General features: G+C 43.9%; 1 protein-coding gene across 4 annotated transcripts; it reads left to right on the top strand.

The window, feature by feature from the left end:
• The first annotated feature begins 2,867 nt into the window (after nucleotides 1-2,867).
• Nucleotides 2,868-19,669, top strand: CRK (CRK proto-oncogene, adaptor protein). 4 transcript variants are annotated; one of them, XR_001403127.2, is made up of 4 exons: nucleotides 2,868-3,194; nucleotides 10,370-10,905; nucleotides 13,642-13,749; nucleotides 16,374-16,390. XR_001403127.2 is itself a non-coding variant. In XM_088177147.1 (4 exons), the coding sequence occupies exons 1-3, from the start codon at nucleotides 2,951-2,953 to the stop codon at nucleotides 13,801-13,803; spliced, it is 939 nt and encodes a 312-aa protein (XP_088033273.1). In that variant the 5' UTR covers nucleotides 2,868-2,950; the 3' UTR covers nucleotides 13,804-13,807; nucleotides 16,374-16,512. The 4 variants fall into 4 exon arrangements, 3 of the variants coding, with proteins under 3 accessions (XP_088033273.1, XP_088033272.1, XP_014732056.2); XM_088177147.1 differs by having other exon boundaries at nucleotides 13,645-13,807; nucleotides 16,374-16,512; XM_088177146.1 differs by having other exon boundaries at nucleotides 2,870-3,194; nucleotides 13,645-13,749; nucleotides 16,374-19,669.
• Nucleotides 19,670-23,308: the final 3,639 nt, after the last annotated feature.

Genomic DNA, 23,308 nt, shown 5'->3' with positions numbered 1-23,308 from the left:
GTTTTTCTTTCACATTCCTCTCTGAAATCTCTCTGCCTGTGAAAGATCACCTAAACTCTTAAAATGTTAATTGTTTTCAAACTTGTAGGAAGCAGGCTTGGGCAGAAGGGCTCTGCTTTGTTGTAGCCTTTGTGCAGCAGGGATGGGGCAAGGGTAATAAACTCCTGAGGGATGCAGCATTTAAATAGGGGAGGAAAAAGAAATTTGGGAAAGGCTACCAGTCATTATCAGAAATGCTAAGTAAGGAAAGGCTTTTACAAATAATGAAGGGGAGAAAGGGACTGTAGAAGAGAAGCTGTGGATAAACCTGGAAGTGATCAAGGCCAGGTTGGATGGAGCTCTCAACATCCTGCCCTAGTGGAAGGTGTCCCTGGCCACGGCCGGGGGTTGGACCTGGGTGATCTATGAAGTCCTTTCCAACTCAAACTATTCCATGATCCCATGGAATCATTCCAGCATAAAAACACCCACGGGAGCGATTTAAGGCAGGAACGTTATTGGTTTCCCCGCTTTGACCACCAGAGGAAGCTCGTGCAACAGAATTCCCAGCGTGAGCCAAAACCAAAACCAAAACCTGCTGGAAAACACCGATTCCTGCAGTTTCGCGATCGGCTGAAAACAGGAGATGGGGACCGGGAAGGGAGGGGAATAAAGAACAGTCAGTGGGCCCTCAAAAAAGGAGACTTTTTTTGCAGTGGCCTGGCAGGAGTCAGAAAAATGGTGAATTTTCCCCCAATAAAGTCTTGGTTGATTTGATTGTTTGTTTGAGGTCTGTGAATGCTGAACAGAACGAACATGTGTTCCTGCAGATGTGATTGAACTCTCCTGCTGTCCTGGGCTCTCAGCAAGGATCTGCAGCTTTTCAAACCTGTGGAAAACCCATGGAAGTGTGTGTGCTGTTCCTGCAGCTGGCCAGCAAACCCCATACATCACCACGGAAACTGGGACTGGCTTCCGAATGGATCAGGGCTCACTCCTGCCTCCAGTCCATCTGGAGAGAGAACAGCATCAGCAGAGGAAGGATGTTCATTTGTGAGGCTGAAATCAAGCACCTGGTGTTTTCTTATGGATTTGATGAAGCACAGGCTCCCCACCTGTAATACAGAATATTTTCTCACTGGGATATTGTGAAGGTCAGTACAATCCTGGTTACCTGACACGGTGCCAAAGTCCCATCCAGGAGACAGCTACAGGGCCCTACAAAAAAGCAGGATATTGGGAGGCAGGGATGAGCACTGCACCCTCACAGCTGTGCTCTAACATTGTTTATGCAAGTGCTGCCACAGGGAGACCACACAGTTAAAAAAGCATATTCCTTTCTGGAAAAAAAGCTGACAGAACTGAGCAGAGCTGGAGCAGAATTCTACACACGTTGACAGATATTACTCTGGGATTTAAGAGACCTTGAAGTGGTAAATATTGCTTTGTTTCTTACAGATATAATTCTTAATTTGTGCACTCCCACACACACACATTGTTCCTCTGTGGCACCAGTGGAACTGAAGCTCTTCCCTGTTGCAGACCTCTGTGGTAATTCAGTCAGTGAACTGCCCTGAATAAAATGAAATTTTCTATTTCACAGGGCTATTTTTAACCCAGAACAGCTCGTTGGCCCAATTCAGTGTGTAGTCCCATGAAAAGCAGCTGTGCTGGCACAGTCTTGGGGTGGGAAGATTTGGCTGGCAGGAAAGATGAGGACAGAAGCTGCTGGCACAGCCCTGAAGGAAAACACAGTGAGCTGCAGCTTTTAATGTACAGAATCACAGAATATCCTGAGCTGGAAGGGACCCACAAGGATCATCCATTCCAACTCCTGGCCCTGCACACACACCCCAACAATCTCACCCTGAGCATCCCTGGGAGCGTTATCCAAATTCTCCTGGAGCTCTGGCAGCCTTGGGGCTGTGCCCATTCCCTGGAGAGCCTGGGCAGTGCCCAGCATCCTCTGGGGAAGAACCTTTTCCTAAAATGCAACTTAACCCTCCCCTGGCACAGCTCCTGCTCTTCCCTCCTGCTGTCACAGAGCAGAGGTTGGTGCTGCCCCTCAGGAGGATGTTGAAGACCACAATGAGGTCTGCACTCCAGACTGAACAAACCGAGTGACCTCAGTCTATTGTCATAAATCTTTCTCTCCAGACCCTTCCCCATCTTTGTTGCCTCCTCATGCAAGGAATGGTGTGGCGGCAGGGCCGGGGAAGGGACTGTCCCCCTGTGCTGGGCACTGCTAATGCCACATTCGAGCGCTGTGCCCAGCTCTGGACCACTCAATTCAGGAAGGACAACGAGCGGCTGGAGCATGACCAGAGAAGGGAACGGAGCTGGGGAAGGGTCTGGAGCACCAGGAGAGGCTGAGGGAACCAGGAGGGCTGAGCCTGGAGAAAAGGAGGGGGAATATTCCGGCTCTGCACAACTGCTGGAAAGGAGGCTGGAGCCAGGTGAGGGTCAGGCTCTGCTCACAGTGAACAAGGGACAGGACTAGGGGAAACGGCCTCAAGCTGTGTCAAGGGAGGTTTAGGCTGGACATCAGGAGAAACTTCTTCCAAGAATAGGTCATTAGACATGGGAACGGGCTGCCCAGGAACGTGGCGGAATCACCGTTCTTGGAGGTGTTCGAGAAATGATCGGACGCAGCGCTCTGGTGAGGAGTGAGGTGAGGGTAACTCTGATGAGGTTAACAAGGTGGTGTTCGGTGCCGGAGCGGATGATTTCAGCGCTGTTTCGCAGCCGACCGCTGCCGGCATTGACGCTCGGTCCCCGCCGCTCCGAGCGCCCGCAGCGCGTTCCCGCCTCCCGTCACGGCCACGCCCCGCCCGCGCGGGGAGATGACGTCACGCCCCCGCGCGTGCGGTCACGTCCGGTAGGTGAGGTCAGGGCCGGGGCCGCCATTTTGAGCGGCTCCGCGGGCGGCGGCGGCGGCCGCGGGCGGGGGAGGAGGAGGAGCGGGGCCCCCATGGCCGGGCAGTTCGACTCCGAGGACCGGGCGAGCTGGTACTGGGGGCGCCTGAGCCGCGCCGACGCCGTATCGCTGCTGCATGGGCAGCGCCACGGCACCTTCCTGGTGCGCGACTCGGGCACCATCCCCGGCGACTTCGTGCTGTCCGTGTCCGAGAGCTCCCGCGTCTCGCACTACATCGTCAACAGCCTGGGGCCGGCGGGAGCCCGGCGGGCCGGCGGCGAGGGCCCCGGGGCCCCGGGTGAGTGACCCCCAGGGCTGGCGGTGCCCGCAGCCCCGGGCAGGGCAGCCGGGGCGGCTCCGCCGGGCGCCCGGGCGGTGTTTGCAGGCTGGAGCGCTTTGTGGTGGAATTAAGCCGCGTTCCGGAGCTGGGGCCGCTGCCCGAGCCGAGCTGTCTGTCCGCACCTGCCGTCCTGTGCCACATGAAATTCAGCGTCCTGGAGTTGGGCATCCTGCAGCTCCAACCTCGCACCTCTTTGTTTTCCTGAGGCCCTTAGCGATTATTCATAGATTTTCCGTGTCATCTCCACCGCGAGATGGTTCTTTGGAAGTGTCATCCCCAAAGTCTGACTTCTGACAAGGCAGTTTTGCGTTATCAGGGAGGCTGAGTTCGAGTGGGGAGTTTGAGTGTGGGAACTCTTCGGGATGTAAAGGCAATGGTTTCTTTAAATCACATGTGAGATTCAGTTTCTTCCCTTTGGAAAGGAGAAGTTTGATTTTATTTCTCATCAACTGAACATGTAATAATGAAAACAACACGTTGAAGTGTAACACTTCAAGTGCAGAATGTGCTGATTGCGCCAGAGGGAGAAGCTCTGTGAGAAGCAGCATTTTTGCTGTTTAGTCCAACTAAACCCCAGCAGTGCAGAAGCCTTGGATGTGTCAGAACGTGCAGTCCAAAGGCACTGGTGTTCCTCCTGTGGGAATTAGTGAAGTTGGTGATGGAACTGCTCGAGTTTGGATATTAATCCTTGCAAAATGATGTGCATGTGTGGTTGGCATCTCAGCAAGGAGCCACTAGATAATTTTTATTATAGTAAACCTGTGTAATAAAAGCTTTGGTGAACTTACTTGGCAGAAGGTAGACAGAGACACTCTGGTGTAGTTTTGTGGGTGGAAAAAGAGACCAATATGGGAAAGATGTAACAAGACTTGTTTTATTTTTCAGTCTCTGCACAAAGTGGTTGACTAAGGAGATAACGTTAGAGAAACCAAACTTAGTGCCAGTAGGTTTGCACTGTCATACAGGAGAAGCATTTCAGATTGGAAAAACTGAGAAAGTCTGAACTCCTCCTGGAGCTGCACAGTGCACTCAGGTTACAGAGCTCCACAGGTAGAAGTTAAAGGTGGCTGAATCCAGCTGGAAGTGGCAGTTACTGCTGCTGTGGGGGATCACAATGTGGTGGGTTCCCTCTTGTTTCATGTGTGTACACACAGAGGTTTGGTGCTGGAATTGCTGGCAAGGATGGCTGGTGTTGTGTAGAGCAGTCAGTGACCAGGATGGTTTGTTGTGAATCCTACCAACCTAATTGGATTTCGACGACAGTAAAAACATTGGGTTGTCAGTGTCTGTCACTTCTGGGCAGTTGTTTTTTGGGGAGCAGCTCATTTCTGGAAAAACAGTGGCATCACTTCAGTACAGCCATCCTGACTTTTTTCTTGTGTTACATCCTAAGCTCAGTAACATTTTGTGGTATTCTGTGGGCTGGCTTTGGTTAAAATCATGAAGTACCTTGTAATTCTCTTCTGTTTTAAAAGAGTAGCTGTGTAAGCTGGTGGCACAGTAGGCTTAATATATCTGAAAAAGTATAATTATGTTTTGGTTGGTCTCCTTTTTATTTGTCCCCTGGATGTTCTGGGGAGGGATGATGCATCACTCCTGCACTACAGACACTCCCACGCTGATTTTAGTAATTTTAATTAAATCGTGCCTCCATGCTGATACGGCTGTCTTCACACTCCAACCAAAGAAGGTGCTGGGGAGGTGTATATTAAATTATACTTGAAGTGTAATTAAGGTGCTCTTTCAGAAAAAAATAAGTGGGAGGTTGTTCTGCAGTGGAAGGGAGGTGAAAACATTAGCAGAAGATTGAAGATGATTTTGTGTTTGGGTAGGGAAGCTAATGCAGTAAAGAGAGTTAAATATTTGGAAATTGTCCTGTTTGTTTATTGTGGCCAAGCTAAAACATTAGGAAAAACAAAATCAATACTATTTCAGTATGGTACAATTTTTTTTTTAGCAATTTATTGTTTGGCAAATGCACAGGTCTCTCTGGAAAATGTGAATATTCCAGATTGGGTTCTTAGCTTGATTTTTGTTCAGTGTCTGTGAAATTCCTGGCTGCTCTCAGGGACAGAGAAGCCTCAGCAGAGAATGAACGAGATGAGGAGCTTTGGCTTCCCTAGAAATCACAATGTCACAAAAACATGATACTTTATTTGATTTCTAAAGTATAAAGTAAACTTGCAAACTCTTTGTTAAATTGACTTTTGATGCTGCAGTTTCTAACTTCTTGCAGGTGATTTTTCAGCATAACAAAGAAAAAAGAATTGAACAGAACTTTTTATGTCTTCCTGGAATATTTTAAGGATGTTAAAAAAAATAGGATAAATCACTGAATTATGGGAAAGAAAAACATTTTGTTTTCAGTGGAAATGGATCATTTGTGATGAAGTATCACAGTTATGGCTAAAGAAATCCCAAACAAGACAAAGTGTTCCATGCAGGCACTAGCATTGATGGACAGCAGAGGAAATATTAAATATATCATATGTTTGCAATTTGACATGAGGGCTTGGGGTAAAAATGTGTGATATGCACTAAAAAATGCCTGAAATACCTCAAGATAAAAATGCTCTCTGTTGAGAGTGCAGCATTATAAAGATAGAAGTTTTATTTTATTAAATTTGTCTGTCTGAAGTAGGCAAATATGACAGATAAAATGCAGAAATTGATGTTCTCACCATTTATGAGTTTTAAGAACGTGTTTCTGAATTTAATGCTTCTAAATTGCTTCCACTGAGACTGAACTTCCTGGAATGATAGAATCCTTACAGAATGATACTCACACTCAGCTCTGGATGAAGTGGCTTTAGGGATGTGTGAGTGGTTGAACTGATTCTTGGGTTTTCTTTTTTTCATTTTTATATTGAGATCAAAATATATTTAAATGCAAACTAATTGTAACTTTAGAAAGTGCCTGTATTAGACATCTGCTCTTATCCTCTGATAATCTGCAGAAATGAGCCTGGAACTCTAAAGTGAATGTTTTCCTGGTATGCTCAGGGCTCTTCCACTCAACAGAGTTTTATGTTTTTATAGGGTGTTCATTCATGGATTTATTTGCTCAGCTCAGCAGGAGTAGGAAGGTACTTGAGAACAAGGAACAACCCCACCTGTGGGGGTGGGGGAAGCACAAGGGCTGGAATGTGGTGCCTTCAGAGCCCAGCTCCCATATGCTCCGGGAGGAAGTGGCTTACATCACCGGGGTGTCTCACTGCTGCCCTGTGTGATAAGAACTGCTTTCCTGGCCCTAAACTCTGAATTAGGAAAGGGAGCCACCCTTACAGAATAAAACTAGATGCAAAAGTAAAGACCTGTATTTCCGTGAAGGAAAAGCTTCCCAAAGCTTGGGAATAAAGAGAAAATTCCCTGTTGACACGAACAATTGGAGTGAAGAGAGAAATGCAAACCCCTGAGATGTGTGAGAAAGCAAGAAGTTGCTCAGTGGTTTCACCATCTGCCCAATCAGCAGAACATTGGGTGGTTTATAGCCCTAATTCCCCAGTATCTGTACAATATTTAAAACATATACCAGCACTGTTTCCCAGGCTGACACAAAGGCAGCACAGACTCAGAGGGCTGTGACAGGAGGGAATGTGCATCATAACCAGAGAACTGCTATGAGCCAGGCCTGAAACTTTCTTCAACACTGGGACCCTTTGGATTTTAACTGTTTCCTCACTTTTGGAGAGCAGGGGTTGTGTTGTGGCATCCTGAGATGGCTGGAGTTAGGTTAGTGGAGATGCAGTAAGGAAGGAAGAGGATACTCAGCCCTTTGTGCTTCGTGTACAAAAAGTTCACGTTGCTCAGCTGAGCAGTGCTGGTGGTGGAGGTACTCCCTGAGCAGCTCTCCTTCAGCTGTGCCAGGCTGCACAAGGAGAATTTCCAGGTCTCAAGTGTCCCAGCTTTCACAGGAAGTGACTAAAGTTCCTCCAGGAACTCACCTTTCCATGCTTTTGTTCTTCCTGGGAGCCCTCAGAAGATGTGCACACTGTGCTGCTCAGACTTGTGCCTTCAAGAGAAATCCCAGGATCATGAAGGGAAACTGCTCTTATTCCCCAAAAAAACCCCACTCACCTTGTTGCTGTGACTTTTTCTTGTGTTAAATCTTGCCTGGATGATTCCATTGGCCTGCAGGTTTGAGCAGTGTTGCAGTTCAAACGAGAGGCTGAAGAATTCCTCTGAGCCCAAAATCTGTTAATCTTTGAACTTCATTATACCAGGGAATGACAAAACTTGGGAGCCTGTAGGGAGTGGAATAATTTCTCCACTGCATGTGAGCATCGCTTAGTTCATTGTAGCTGAACAAGGGTATCTGCAAAAGACTTAAACTGGTGGAAAGTTTTCCACTTGCTTGAGAAGCTGGAATTGTATTTTATTTCCAATCTTCATTTTATCAACTGTGACTTTCAACTATATTGTCCTTTTAATGCCTGTTTTAGCTAAATTTTAGGCGTCTTCTATTTAAGTTCTCCAGATAATTATGAGGTCGCTGCCTTTATTTTAATTGATGATTAAATTGATAATTTAGATTAAGTTTGTAGATTTCTTGTTCTAGATCTTCTCAAATTTCTGTAGTTGCCTTACATTTTACTTTTTTTAAAAGAAAAGCATCAGAAATGCACGTGGTTTTCTGGCAGTGTGGTCTTTGTGAGGGTAACATCTCTCCTTTCTGATGCTTTTCTCTCTGTCCCTTCAAGGAGTGCATTGATCTTTCCAATCCCAGAATTTGGAGGCTCTGTGTCCTCTGTTGTTCAGCTGTGCAAAACACCTCTTAGGACCTGATTTTCCAGGATACAGTACAGTGGTTTCTGTCACTCCTTCCCTGTACATAATGTTCCAGAAGATTTTCTTCTTAAAGTCCAACTTGTATTCAGGTACACTTGGCAAGTCCCTCAGGCTGTTGTGCATTAATTCAAGAGGGTGAAGCTGTTCCAAAAGGAAAAAAAAAAAAAAAAAAAAAAAAAAAGACACTCCAAAATGCCTTGTTCATCCTGATGAAGATTGAAGATTGACCAGGCTGGTGAATGTTATTGATGAGCTGCTCATTCCCTGTGACCTGGGAAGATTTTTCTGTGAATCCCTACATTGCTGAGACAGAGCTCAGCCCCCTGGCTGAGTCAGCTTGTAGCAGGTTTCACTGAGGTAAATTGGTTTCAGGCTCTATTTCTGTCACAGAAATAAGTTCCATGTCAGTGAACTTCCCTGAGATTCAGTCTTCTCCATATGGCTGCAAAGAGCTTTGCTGCCCTGCTCTTAAACTTCCCGTGACTTTTTACTCAAATGTCAAGCCTTGATTCTTAAAGGTTCACAGCTAAAATAGTGCTAGATATTTGCTCCTGTTTCTGTCACCAGGTTGGTCTGAAACCTGATGTATTTCCCACTTGGTTTCCCACTTCTGATTCTAGTGGAGGTGCAGCATTCCCAGATCCTGATTTCCACCAAGCTTTTCTGAAGTGCTGTAGGCATGCTGCCTGTGCAGCCAGAATTCATCTCCTGTGAGCCCCCAGAGCTGACAATGTCCCTGGGATGAAATTCCAGGGTTCTGGCCACGTCTAGACCTGTAAGGTACATCTCAGCAACTTGAGGGGGTTTTGCATCCTCTCAGCACTGCACTTTGGGAGAATATGATGGACTCCTAGTTCTCTTCCCATGCTGGACTGGCCTTTGTCACTGATGATGACATTAACTTCCTGTATCTCTTGGTGGTGCCAGTTTGCAGGGTTTTTTTGCAGTTTTTTAAGGTTATTGCTTTTGGGTTTTGGCTCACTGAGTTTGTATTCATTTCTTTTGAGAGCTTTTCAGGGCTGTTAAAGCATGCAAACGTGCATTTTCCAAAGACTTAGTTCTGCTCCTTCCAGTTTCCCTTAACCAGCTCCACTAATGCTCCTGTTCCTTCAGGATACTTCAGAACTCATTTCTCGGGTGTTTGTCTGTGTTGATCTTATTGAATCTGCCCTTTTCTCTGTTAGAACCCCTTTTTGCTCTCCTGAAAGAACTTGTTGTAACATTAGCTTTCCATGCTGACAGTGCTACTTTGCAGGGAGTTTTGGATCAGTGACAGCTTGAAGAATTCTGCTAGCTTTGTACTCCAGAGCTAGGGTTTGGGACTGTTAGATATTCCCTGCAGAGAAAACAGACTTGCAAAGTAAGCATCTCTTTCTTGCTAAAAGAGTTACTCATTAAAGTATAAATCTTTTCATCTGCACTCCCTTCCCCCAGCCTTCCCCAGTTCTTCCCATAACTGATTGCACGGGGCTTGGTGGAAATAGAACATCATGTGTGTGTTTTTCCTCAGCTGAGCCTGAAGAACATAAAATGGAAAGAAAAAAAAAAGGCACACAGATTGAAAATGGATATTCTGCACTTTGATGCTTGTAATAGCTTGGATGTGAACATCATCTGTATTCCAGTGTATTTGAAGTTTGGATTCATAGCTTAGGCTCTATCTGACAAATGTGGCAAAGAAGTTACAAGACTTGAGATTACAAGGCTGAGTCATACCTTTTATGAAAATATATTTTGTTGCTTTGCATTGCATAAAATGCAGATAATTTTCTTTACTGGTACCTTTTATCAAAAGGAAAAATAACTTTATTTGCTCTTTGACATCACTTGTTTGCTGCTGTGCAAAGCAGTTTTCTGTAGTGTCCATGCCTTTAACCCAAGATATTACAACAGGTAAATGACCATTATTGCAGTGTTCTTTGGAAATAGATCTGAACAGCAGAAGAGAGTTTAAAAAAAAATTTCCTTTAAATGGTACCAAAATTTACTTCCTCTATTTAGAGTATAAAACAGGAGAATTGTACAAACTCCTAAGAAGCCCTGATGGACTGAACATTTTCATCTGTTGGGTCCATATAGCATTGAAAGAAACAAAGATATTTTTATCCTAATTCGGGAAGTTTGGTGGTGCCAAAGAATTTTCTCTTTTCCTTCCTTGACAAAATCTTTTTAAAAAAACTTGTACTCATGATCATGATAGTGCTGCCTTTGATTGAAAAAGCTGAATATGATGTCAAGGTGATCAAATTTGGTGTTGAAATACTTCTGTTTAAATGTATTTGTCTTCTCAAATGTTTGATTTATAGTTTTAATGCTCTCTTTGACATGTTGCCTTCTCTTTTCAGGGTCGAATCCCACCAGATTTCGAATAGGTGACCAAGAGTTTGATTCTTTGCCATCTTTACTGGAATTCTACAAAATACACTATTTGGACACTACAACCTTGATAGAACCCGTTTCACGCTCGAGGCAGAATAGCGGGGTCATCCTCAGGCAGGAGGAGGCCGAGTATGTGCGAGCTCTCTTTGACTTTAATGGCAATGATGAGGAAGATCTCCCCTTTAAGAAAGGAGACATACTGAGAATCCGGGACAAACCTGAAGAGCAGTGGTGGAACGCAGAAGACAGCGAAGGGAAGAGGGGAATGATACCCGTTCCTTACGTCGAGAAGTATAGACCTTCCTCTGCTTCAGTCCCCACTCTGATTGGAGGTAACCAGGATAGTTCCCACCCACAACCACTGGGTGGGCCGGAGCCAGGGCCCTATGCCCAGCCCAGCATCAACACTCCGCTCCCTAACCTTCAGAATGGCCCTATTTATGCCCGGGTTATCCAGAAGCGAGTCCCTAATGCCTACGACAAGACAGCCTTGGCTTTGGAGGTACATAATGGGCAAAATTTAGAAGGAAGAGATCTGTTCAAGGGATTTCCCTTTCGCTCACGTGGTAGTTTTGGAGGAATGAGAAAGGGAAAAGCTTTGTAATACTGGTTTTACATCGTGATTAATAAGTTATGGATAACATGAGTGACTCTAGTCACTTGTAAATTAGATTATTGTTGATTATTATTAGGTACTGAACCAGTATTGTGTCTGTTGTCAACCATCACTAACATAAGTGTTTCCCCATCCATGTTTTCAGTTCTGAAATGTTTATTTTGGGGGGGAGGGAGGGAGAGGGAGCAGCTCATAAATTGTGTGTCTGAACCTGTGTTTGCTGTTGTGTGCCTCACCACAATCTGTACAAGGTGTGCTGGGTTTGTTGGTTTGTGTTGTGTTGGGTATTTTTTTTCTCCCCAATGTGTCAGCAGTTTTGAAGCAATCAGTGGAAACATTGATACACTTTGAATTTACCTGGACTGAGATGATGATCACACATAGAGTTTAACTGTAGCATCACCTCAAGCAGATTACTTTGGGTTTAGGTTTGAGGGAGGAGCATTTTACAATTTACACCACAGTTTGCTAGGTCTGGTATAAAGCAGTGATTGATAGAGTAGGGTTTGGAGTAAAGCACTGAGTTTTCCCCAGATTGATTCACTTCCTGACAGGATCAAGTGATTGCACAGACCCTTTTTGTCTTTTTTCCTCTTAAAAAGGTGACTGGAATGCTCTATCTCTCCACATCAGATAGTTCTCCCCCAAGTTACATTTGAGGAAATTGAGACTAAGGTATTCCCTGTGGCAGACCTTTGCCTTAGGATATGTAAATTGTAGCCTTTAATCTAGGCTTTCTTTGAGCTAGAGGCTCTGGAATTTCCTGATACCTAATTGACTTCCTGTTTATATAACATTCTAAGTACTTGGGAAAAAACAGTTTCTGTGCTGAGTCAGAGCATCTCCTCTCCACTCTCAAATACTTTGTGTAATGGTGCATAGCACAAAAGGCACTCCAGGACTTCAGTGATCTGGCAGCTCTAGGGGTGTGTCTGGTACAGAACTGGGAGATGCAGCATGAGCTGCAGATGGATAATTGATGTACAGCCTGGCAGATGGGAAATCTTTCTTTCCCATGTAGGTAGGAAATGTACTCTGAGTTGCTACACATTCTGTTACAGGTCTGAATATTTTTGAGTTGAGAAGCAGGTATAGAAATATATATAGAAATACAGATTTTGGGGAAGTGTGAGGATTTTTACCCTTCAAACTCTCACAAAGGCTAAAATGCTGTCTCTTTCTTCCCCTTTCCACCCAGTTACCTCCTGGAGCTTGGGAACATTCCTGAATGCAGGCTGTTGTAATTACCAGATGTTAGATTGGTTTTGAGCCTCTGGATACTGTTGTGGCATATTTAGCCAAACCTTTTGCTTTCCTTTCTGAATTTTGCATTCTCTTAAGCCTTAACTTCACACTTTACTCCACTGAAGAACCCCACACTGCTGCCCAGTGCAGGATTTGGGAGCATGGAGTGAAATAGGGAGAGTGAGGAAATGCTGCTAATCCAGGCCATAAGCAACTTAGAGTGAAAGGAAATGCTTTCCACGCTGGAGAACAGCTTGTGAGTGCCCAGGGCTGATCTTGGGTTACTTCAATCCTCTTCACCAAAACTCACATGATCTGGCAAGAGTGCTGTGCTGTATGAAGAGCAGTTTTGTGGGTAACACCTCTTTTCTGAGCTACCTTACACCTCTAGTCTTTTACTAACTGATGGGAAAGGCTGAGTAGCTGAAGTGTTTGGGAGGGGCAGCTGAGAAGACACAGCTCAGCTTGGCTGTGTGACCACAGGAGATTTCTGGTGTCCAGAAATGGCCTTTGTAGGCCTCTTAAAACGACTTAAATATTTATCAGTTGACACCTCGACCCTCTTGCTTAGGGTGTTATATTCCTGGCTTCCTCTCCATTTCAGAAATGCAATAGCAGTGGTGGTTCTTTATTCTGTATGCAATATTGCAAACATTTAGTTTTTAAAAGTGAGCCATTTATCACTGCTTCTAGCGGCCTTCAAAGCTTTGCAGCTTTTTTCCCTTTCTATCTCAATGTTACTGAGTTGCTTTCAATGTCTGCACAGGAAAAAAAGCAATATGCACTTCATTTCTCCCAGGTTCTTCTCCATCTTGTCTATCAAAGTGCTGTTTCTTGTTGTCTCCTTTTTCCACATTCCCTCTCACTTCATGGTGTTCCTTCTCTGTTTATTTAGAGATCTCTTTCTTAGATAACTTAGTAGAGAGCATTATGTAAATCTTATGAGACCGTTTTTGCCCAGACCTCTTTATAAATACAGCAAGTGGGATTCTTTCCAAATGAAAATTCTTATCCTTAAATCTGGCAATATTCATGGGAGGGGGTGGATCCCACTGTTTCTCTTAGAAAAATAGATTCTTAACATCAAACAGTTTTTGCCCAAACTGCAAACAGAATATCTGTGCTGTTCTGTTATTTTAAGCCTGACGTGCTTTTGAAGAGTTCAAGGAGGGAAGATCAGAGCAGGTGATGTTCTAATAAAGTCTGTGCTCTATTATGGAAAAAAGATGCAGCAGAAGTTGACATTTATTTTGCATGTAACTGGACCTATGCAGGGAGTTTTCAGTCTATTTTAAGAGAAAATAGAGGAGAAAAAGGGAAGATCTGTGTGGTGAATGACTCTGAGATCGATCGATTTATTTTTTTTCTTTGTAACAGTAGCAGAACTCTGCCACCTTGACCTCACCAAAGAGGAGTACTTGGAATAAAACCACAGCATACAGAAGTCTTCACTTGAACCTTCAGTTTTGCTTTGAAGCATATGGGGTATATTTAGTTTTAAAACTTCTGATGAAGACTGAGACAAACCTGGCTTTCTAGCAGGGTACAGTGTTGTTCCTGAGGTGCTGTGCTTGGTGGGATGATGCTCTGTGGACTAATGTTGCCATAAATCAATGCTACAAGTGAGGAGAATTCAGAGCCTAAAGGTTTTAAAACTTCAGCACGTGTAATAAGAAGTAATTTTCTGAAAGGTTGTCTGTATTGTGTTCAGGAGACTGGTTAAACTAGCTTACTAGGCAGAGGTTTGAAGTAGAGCTAGAAAGATCTCTCAGTTAATCAGGATCTAATGGAGGCTTTTTATTAAGGCAGCATTTGTAAAATGGTCCATGCTTGCTTAAAGTTAGTCTGCTTTGGCAGATGTAGATAGATAGAAGGTTTATAAAAATAAATGAAAAATTCTATCAGTGTGTCTGCAGAATGAAATTACTGTACTGGCAAAAAAGGGATGTTTAATCTCGGAGGTCTCTCCTCATTTAACAATTACTGAAATGTAGCTTCCAGTGTAGCTCTCTATAGTAAGGGGAATTCATAACTGAGTGTCCCTTGGCTGCAGTGACTCTGAAACACCCCTGGAAACCAAAAACCAGCTATAGGATGCTCTGGGAGCGAGGGAGCTCCTCAGGCATCCCATACTGTAACTCAGTCGTTGCTCTGTTGAACCCACCTTTTGCAGGTGAGTTTATTGTAAGGCATCCAAGATAAACCCTAATGAACACTAATTAGGGTGTGATAGCAGAGCAGAGGTCAACAGTTTTAAGACAGCAAATTTGAGTGCAAGTTGTGCTTTTCCCAGTGGGTTGGAGGTTAAACACAGTTCTGGTGTGAAGGCTGATGTGTAGATTATATCCAGGTCTGAAGCAGTTTAAAGTTATCTGGGACATTGTTCTGGTAGTGACTGTGATTAGGAGATCAGATTTTCCACTTCTAGTGTTGTCACATTGAATCTTATCCTTGTTAAATTATGGCTGATGTATTGTTTTGGTCAGCAGAGCATTCTTGTTGGTACAACCCCCCAGTGGTTATTAGCAGTAGCAAAATTAAACAAACGGCATGATTAAATTCCTAAAGAGCTGAAGCTTGCATTCAGTACTGAAGGAAGGTTTCCTTTTTGCCTGTAGCTAATACATAAGAGGATTTTCTTCAAAATATGATTCATTAAAATGTCTGTACTAATGACTACAAAAGGCAAAAATAAAGCTACAGCAAGAGTCCCAATGGGCCTCTCATTACCAGATAAGTAATCATGAGAGGTATGGGAAGCTTAATTAAATGTCCATGAAAGGGGTTGGAAGATTGCAAGTGATTAAAACCTGTAAGTTAATGGAGATTGGTAACATCTGAAATTGTTTTCCTTGTTCTTTGTTAGCTGCCTGGAAAGTGCAAATAATGAGGTTGTGTTTTGGATGGATTTGGAACACACTGATGAGCATCTGTGTAAACTACAACTCTCTAATCATTGAATTTCTGGATGAAATGCAGCGAGGCCTTTGGCCACACCTTCAGAGTTTATTTGCAGTATTAGTGTAAGAAAATAGAGTGTATCTATCCCAAAAGCATCCTCCATCTGTGATGTGGGAAGAATTCTAAAAACTGTTGTACGTTGCTCATAAATCCAGATTATTGATAAAATTCTACAGAGGGATAGAAATGGGTAGACAGCTTTTCAGTGGTGCATTCATTAACTCTGCAGTGAGTGTCTTTACAATGTAAATTGTGCTTCCTCGGGTTGTGTAAGTGCCACTTAATTGAAGTACACTTAAATATCAAACAGAGTTGGGGACTGATCAGACTTAGACTTGTGTCCTGATTTGAACTGCCTGCCGTGCAGTTTGTCCCTGTGTCACAGGGGGATGAGAGGTGATGCCTTTGGAATGGTGCTGGCAGTTTTAGGGTGGAGATTAGAATAGGAGATGGGCAGGAAGGAGAGGGCATCAGTTGTCTTTATGTCCCATGAGTGCTGAGCTTGGCAGTACTGAGTTAATGGTTGGACTCAGTGACCCTAAAGATCTTTTCCAACCCCAGTTCTGTGATTCAGTGGGATTTCTCTGAGAAATCCATGCTGGGGAAGACTGCAATGCTCTCTGCCTTTGCTTTTGGTAGTGGCTGACTGTGGATGCCCAGAGCAAGAACAGAGCAGCCTTATGGCACTTCTTTATATACTTGTTATAATCTATGAAGAGAGAGATCCTTTGAAAGTGGAATTTCAAAACGAAGGAGCAGTAGAGCTTGCAGATCAGTGTCCCCTTGGTCCAGAGCAAGCCTTCCTTGCTTTATGAGGCTCTGGGTGGAGTCCCAGCAGGGTGCAGGACTTTGTCAGCCTAGCAAGGCACATTTCTCAGGATAGCACCTGATGGCAGGTCCCAAGAGCACTTGAAAGATTGATTTTGGATTGCTGGCTCTTCAGTTCATTCATTAGGTACATTTCTTTATATACTTTCTTGGAGTGAATGGCATTGGGGGCAGGCTGGTGTCTGAGACACTGTCAGGACTAAAGCTGCTTTTTATAGATGTGTATCTGGTGCACGTGGGTGACAGCACACCAGGGGAGGGGTGGCAGCTCTTCCTGCCCGTGTTTCTGGGTTGTAACTTGTGCATTTCTTACCCCACAGGTCGGTGAGCTGGTAAAGGTCACAAAGATTAACATGAGTGGTCAATGGGAAGGAGAATGTAATGGCAGACGTGGTCACTTTCCATTCACACACGTCCGTCTGCTGGATCAACAGAATCCTGACGAGGACTTCAGCTGAGTGTGGCTCAACAGTTGCTCTTACAGATGGGAACAATCTCAACTTGTTTTTATTGCAGATGCCATCAAGACTAAGCTCGGACCGACGCTGCAAGCAGTATTGCTTGGATAAGCATTCTGATAACCTGCAAACCCCTGGGACTCAACACCACCATTCCTTAAGCAAGGGTCATTAATTCAGGGTACGACAGTAGATAACTCGTGTGTCCAGTGGCAGAACTAGGCCATGATTATAGGTTGTAATGCCTGCTTATGTCCACGTGCACGGCAGCCTGGACCTTGCCAGCAGCAGCAGCAGCTGGAGAAAGCAGTGCTGTAGGTGTTCAGAGAACATTTATAGCTCTCTCCGGGCCCATTGCTTATGTTGCTTCTTCCTCAGGCAATGAACCTCAACCGTAAACAATTCAATACCTTGATAGAAATTTCACAAATTTATCCTGGAGCTCTCTCCATGTTTTTTTCCATCCTGGGTTCTCTGTCCTAGAAAGGCTCTGCAGTGCCCTGCATGGCCAGTTCGCTGTGCACAGCACGGACTGATGCAAGGCCCATTGGGGACAGCCTTATGATTTACAGATCCTTACCATTTTCATGGTAAATGACAGATCCAATCAACCTCAGAATTCTAGAAGCTTGTGGACACTAGATTGATTTCTTCAGTACTGTTGATGCTTCAAACATAGCAGCTGATTTTAATTTAAGATTTTTATTAACACACAGTATCTCCTTTTATCCACAAATACAAGGCTTATGGAAGCTTAAACCTCCATATCAGTGCTGAAAAATACGTGCGTAGCACTTTAATACGTAGCTTTAAAGCAGTGTTTGATTCACTAAATATACTAAAATATTGACACTGCTTTCCAATAAAATTAAATTGTGTAGGGCTAGTTTAATTTTTCTAGAATTCTTCAATATTGTACAATACTGTTACAGTACAAATCAGTGTCAAACACGGTGAACTGACAAACCAAATATTAGTTTTATTTTAAAGACACTCTGGGGACTCTTCTAGTTTAATTCCCATCTGTAAAATATTTGATAGTGAATTCATGAGGATTTTATTTTTAATAAACTAATGGAAAATAATTGTGTGCTTCTGGATTGATTCTCAAAAGGCATAATAAATATGGCTTCCTAGCTCATGATGAAAATCAGTGCATTGAGTAGGCAGTATTATGCACTGCTTGATGGTTGTTTTTTAGTCTGTTCTTCTAATTATCTGGTTTTCTCTAATATAAATCAGAATGGATTTAGTAAGTTTTGTAAACTGAAATTAAACACTGAAGTAACTCTCCCTTGCCTGTACCCTGGGTTGTTTTCCAAGCTCAGCACTCCGGTGACCAAACTAAATTTTGTATCTTTGACTACAGTATAATCCATGCAGAAAGGTTTTTCTGAATAGTATCAGACTGAAACTCTTGGGTTTGGTTGCTTCAAACCATGTGACCCCAATGGCTCATGGGTTGCACGTGCTGCAAAGGCCTTTGCTGCAAGGCACCGACCCTACAACAATACTGGTAACACTTTACCTCAGAACTCTGTAACATGCTGGAAATTATAATATTTCTGTTCTATTTAAGTACTAGTTGTTTTACTTCAAAACTAATCCATCAGCAAGTCTGAGTAATGTTCAGGTTATGGGCACTCATTAATTCTGTGGACTAACGTTAATCACACTTGTCCATCACAGTCTCATGAGCACTACTGAGGATTATTATCAAAAACTGACAGCAGGGACAGTGGGGTAAGAATGGAAACAAGGAATGGCAGCTCTGTTCTACCTTGGATTGCTATTCTGGTTAGGGTGGGGTGCCAGTGATTGTGGGAGCTCTTCTAGCTTAGTACAAAATTTACTTTGAGGAGAAAAACAATTAGAAACTAACTCTAGGTTCTGTAACTCATCAGGTTCTTTAAGGCTGATTTGTTTCCTCTGATCTTGATAATTGCTGTAACTGTTCAAGGGGTTTTGTTCAATAGCTGCACTCTAAATAACAAACTTAATACTGAGTTTTTCAGTTGCCCCTATATGCTTATATTTTTCTTCAGGTATTGCAAAAGAAACATAACAGGGTGTCCTTAGAGTGACACTGTTCTGAAGTATTTTTGCCAACTGCAGTTAATGAAAGCCCATATATTTGTACCTTTCCAATCAGGAATTAAGATACCAAAAGAACGTTTTTCTGAAGTTTTGTTATGCAAATCTTGCCTTTTTAATACGAAGGACATGAATTGAATTAACTAGCAAATACCCTGCAAACTTTGTAGATGTGGTTTTGTTAAGACTGTATAAATTGTGAATATTTGTACACTTTGAAAGAGCAAAATAAAGAAACTAGAGGAGTCTTAATAGCTGCTGTTACACTAGAATTCCCAAGTTCTTGTCAAGCAGTTTTTTTAGCTGACTGATACATTAATGCAACTGTTTCCCACTCTTCAGTTCTAAGCTGAAATGTGATTTTGTTTCATAGGTGATAGAAAGGAGTATGAATTTGGACAAAATAGACATTTCAACTTGTCAGGCTCTTCAAGGCAAATAGGTAGAACCTATGGTCATGAACATGTAGATGAAATCCTTTTGTGGCCTTTGTTTATCCTCTTCTCTTTGTTCCCTCCCTTCTCCCCAGTGCGTGCAAAAAAATCATTGCTCAGAATGTTGGTCACAATCTTTTGTCTCTTCCTTGGCTGTGGTTTTGGTCTCTTGTGCATAGGCAGGTGTTAGAACTAGAATAATCATTTCTAGAAATACACCATGAAAGCAGAATGCTCAATTACACTGTGTTCTTCTGGTGCATTTACACGTTATATCACACTAAAAAGTACAACTGGCTGCTATGGTTTTTTAATATATATTTCATTTTGGTAAGCCCCAGCCTTTTTACTAATATATGACCTGGTTAAATCTTGTTAATCTGTTTGAATTGTATTTGTTAATAATGCAAATATTTCTAATCATCTTTAAGAGTAAAACACTTCCTTTTTGTTAATGGTTTTGGGGAAGGATTCTAACCAAACCTGTTTGAAGAAAAATATGAACATGTGCCATTGTATTATAACACTATCCACTTTCTTGACAGTTAAAGTCCTTTTTTATTTTTTTGTAGCATGTAATGTATATGTTCATAGTACGTGAAGTAAATAAAAGTATAGCCAAAACTTTGACTCAGTCATTCTCAATCAGTTCTTGAAGTACCTGAAATTAATAATTAAAAATAGAGGGGGTATGGCCATTTTTAATTGGCCATGCTAGTCATGTTAATGAAAATAATTAAACACAACACTACAGGAGTAAGACAAATCAAGGTAACTAAATTAACTTATCAAACAATAAAATACGGCTTTCTTTGAAAAAGGTGACTTTCTGTAATTAAATTATTCAAGGGGTTGGGGGAAATGTATATTCTCATTTATAAAAAAACCCCAAACTTGTGAAGAATGTTAAGATGAGATTTTGTAGCTCTTGCTCTCAATTTTACCTGCACAAGTGTCAGGGAATAGTCTGGGGATTGTTTGGATGGGGTGTTCAGGAAGATAAAAAGCTGTTTATATCTTCTTAGAAATATCAGCAAAATCAAAGTTACACAAATGAACACCAGTAAGAATATCCTCTAGGAACCTACAAATGGTACAGGAGTGCTGTTTTTATGTGTGGTGGTGTGAGAGCACTAATTCAGTGAAAGCCAAGGTGTGCAGGTGCTGTCAAGGGCTGAAGGACAGAAAATCAGGACCAGAATCCCATGGGGAGCAACGTTTGTGACACCAATCTGCATTAAAGCTGCTTTTGCCACACTATTCCTTAAGAACTGCAAGGGGACAGTGGCCCTTAGGCCCCAAGGACAAGAACCTTGTGTCTCCACACAGTAAGGATTATTCTATCAGCTCCAGGTGGAAAAAAACTTAATTTTTCAGAGGTCTTTGCTCCAGTGCTCACCCACTGCAGAGCTGCAATGCAAGGGTGCCTTTTAATGAGATTAGCTGAGAGAATTTCAGAGCTCCCTGCAGCCAAAAGGAAGAGGCTGTGCCTGCCCTTCCCCAGGGCCCTGCCAAGCCTTCCCCTCCTGCTTCACCTTGCCCTGGTGTTTGCAGAGCTCCCCTGAGCTGATGGAGCACAGGGCTCATGCAGAAAACTGCTTTTCCTTTTCCATCCCCTCTCCTTCCAGTTGGTTCTGGCTCAGCAGTGGTTGTATGAATTCATGTGAAAGTTCAGGGGGCAAAGGGCAAGCAAGGATTGCATCAGCAAATTGTGCTGTATTTCCTTGGATTAGGCTGTTTATTCCTCATGCTTTGCCAAATCCCTGACCAATTTCCAAATATCTGAATGCCATCTGTAATGAGTGCATTCAAGAATTTAAAAGTATTTAGACAATATGCTATTCAGCAAGAGTACCAAGAATGCACCTCACTTCTGGCAACTAAATCTCCTTGAAGTGTCCTGATTTATGATATTACTGAACTCTCTGCAACCTGAGTGCCTGCTGAACATGAGGATCACAGAAAAATTCCTAAATTGAGCCAAATCTAATTTATTGTGCACAGCTCCCTAAGTCTCTGCTGAAAAATAGACTTTTATGGTCAATAAAGTGCAGAAGTGATTTCTACGTCTTAAAATTTGCAAAGAGGTAGTGACTGTGCACTACTTTCTGAGTGCCTAACTTTGTATCATGTATTTACCAGCAATTCAGAAGTGAAGGTTTACAATTTACAAGAAGCAAATTATTCCCAATTTCAGCAAAATCAGCATTTTTAAATCTTATTTCAAATAAAGAAAGCAAATTATTTTTCTGGACTTGACACCTAATTTTCACCTTAGCCACTTATGTCTTTGTTTTTGTGTTTAAGAAATCTTGATTAGATGATCCTGATCTGTGAAAAAGAGGGCCTAAATATCCCTTGAAAACAGCACTGATTTTCTGAACAAGTGATATAAAAATAATTCTGTCAAGCGTTTAGATTTGTTTGTAAGAAACCCATAAGGTTATGTTGATCTTGCCGACCCAAAACTCTTGTTCATCCAACAGAAAAAACGAAGTCAGGCCAACAATAAACTATTGAAAAGATGTGTTTGAGTGGTGTTCAAGGTGTGTGCCCTCAGTCACCCATCAGGAGCCCATTTCAGTGGGCACAATGCAATAAATGGGGATACCTGACTGTGTGTCCAGGAGGTGCCAGGGCCAGCTCTGGCTCTGCTGTCAAACTCACAAAGGTCTCTGTGCACTTCTCCCATCAGAAGGGGCTGAGCATCCGTAGCCTGCACTTCCAAGGAGACACTGGGAAAAAGAGACAATTCATTCACAGCTACCCTGAGCAAATCACAGAATCTTGGAATGGTTTGGGTTGGAAAGGGCCTTAAAGCTCATTTTATTCCAATTCCTCTGCCTTGGGCAGGGACACCTGCCATAAGACTGGGTTGCTCCAAGCCCCATCCAACCTGGCCTTGAACACTTCAGGGATTGGGATCTTTGAAGATCAAGTTCATGCCAGCCATGCATAATCCCTTTTAGTTTTCTAAAACCATTCTGATTTCAGAAATCGAGGCATTATCTCAGTTATTTAAGTGAATGCTCCTTTTGTTTTGCAGAAGTAGTGTGTCAGGAACTCGTGAAACCTTCAATTTTACTTTCTCAATTTTCTAGCCTCTTGAAACTGTGAAATTACCACGTGCTATGCACTGGAGGTGATACTTTGAGCACACATATTGGAGAAGCTGCAGAATCCTGGATCTGACCGTCTGCTTTTCGGTCACAGATCCACCCTTCCATGTGGAGCACACCAGAGATTTGTACCAAAATACCGAGAGAGGGTAATTCAAACAGTGCTGTCAGCACAAACACGGAGAGAACGAGCCTGAGGGAAACACCACCGGCGGCCGGGCCCGCTGCCCTCCACTCGCCCACAGCCATGTCCCGGTCACGGCTCCGCCAGAGCCGGCCGGGGAACGGCGGATCCAACCCCGCCATTGCCGGGATCCCTCAGCCTGCGTTTTATCCTGCGTTATCCCTCCTCACCCTTCACATCGCTTCATCCACACCGCTTCATCCCTCACATCGCTTCATCCATCCCGCCTCACCCCTCACACCGCTTCATCCACCCCGCCTCACACCGCTTCATCCACCCCGCCTCACACCGCTTCATCCATCCCGCTTCATCCCTCACACCGCTTCATCCATCCCGCCTCACACCGCTTCATCCATCCCGCCTCACACCGCTTCATCCATCCCGCTTCATCCCTCACACCGCTTCATCCATCCCGCCTCACACCGCTTCATCCATCCCGCCTCACACCGCTTCATCCATCCCGCTCCATCCCTCACACCGCTTCATCCACCCTACCTCACACCACTTCATCCATCCCGCCTCACCCCTCACACCTCTTCTTCCATCCCGCCTCACCCCTCACACCGCTTCATCCACACTGCTTCACCCACCCCGCCTCACACCTCTTCATCCATCCCGCCTCTCCCCTCATGCCGCTTCATCTACCCCGCTTCACCTCTCACACCGCTTCATCCATCCCGCCTCATCCATCTTGCCTCATTCCTCACACGGTTTCATTCCCCACACGGTTTCACCCCTCATCCCGCCTCATCTCTCACACCGCCTCACACCGCTTCATCCCTCATCCCGCCTTATTCCGCTTTATCTCTCACACCGTTTCACCCCTCTTCACTCCTCACCCCCCTCACGCCGCCTCACCCCGCCCCCCGCCCGTTGCCAGGGAGCCGCCGTTGCCATGGGAGGCGGCGGGGCGCATGCGCCCGCCCGCGGGAGTGCCCGGATGCAGCGGGAGGAGGCGCTGCCGCC

Source organism: Sturnus vulgaris, chromosome 21 (genome assembly GCF_052056855.1).
Source record: "Sturnus vulgaris isolate bStuVul1 chromosome 21, bStuVul1.hap1, whole genome shotgun sequence".
In the NCBI taxonomy this organism is placed as follows: domain Eukaryota; kingdom Metazoa; phylum Chordata; class Aves; order Passeriformes; family Sturnidae; genus Sturnus; species Sturnus vulgaris.
This window is presented reverse-complemented; position numbering and strand designations above follow the sequence as displayed.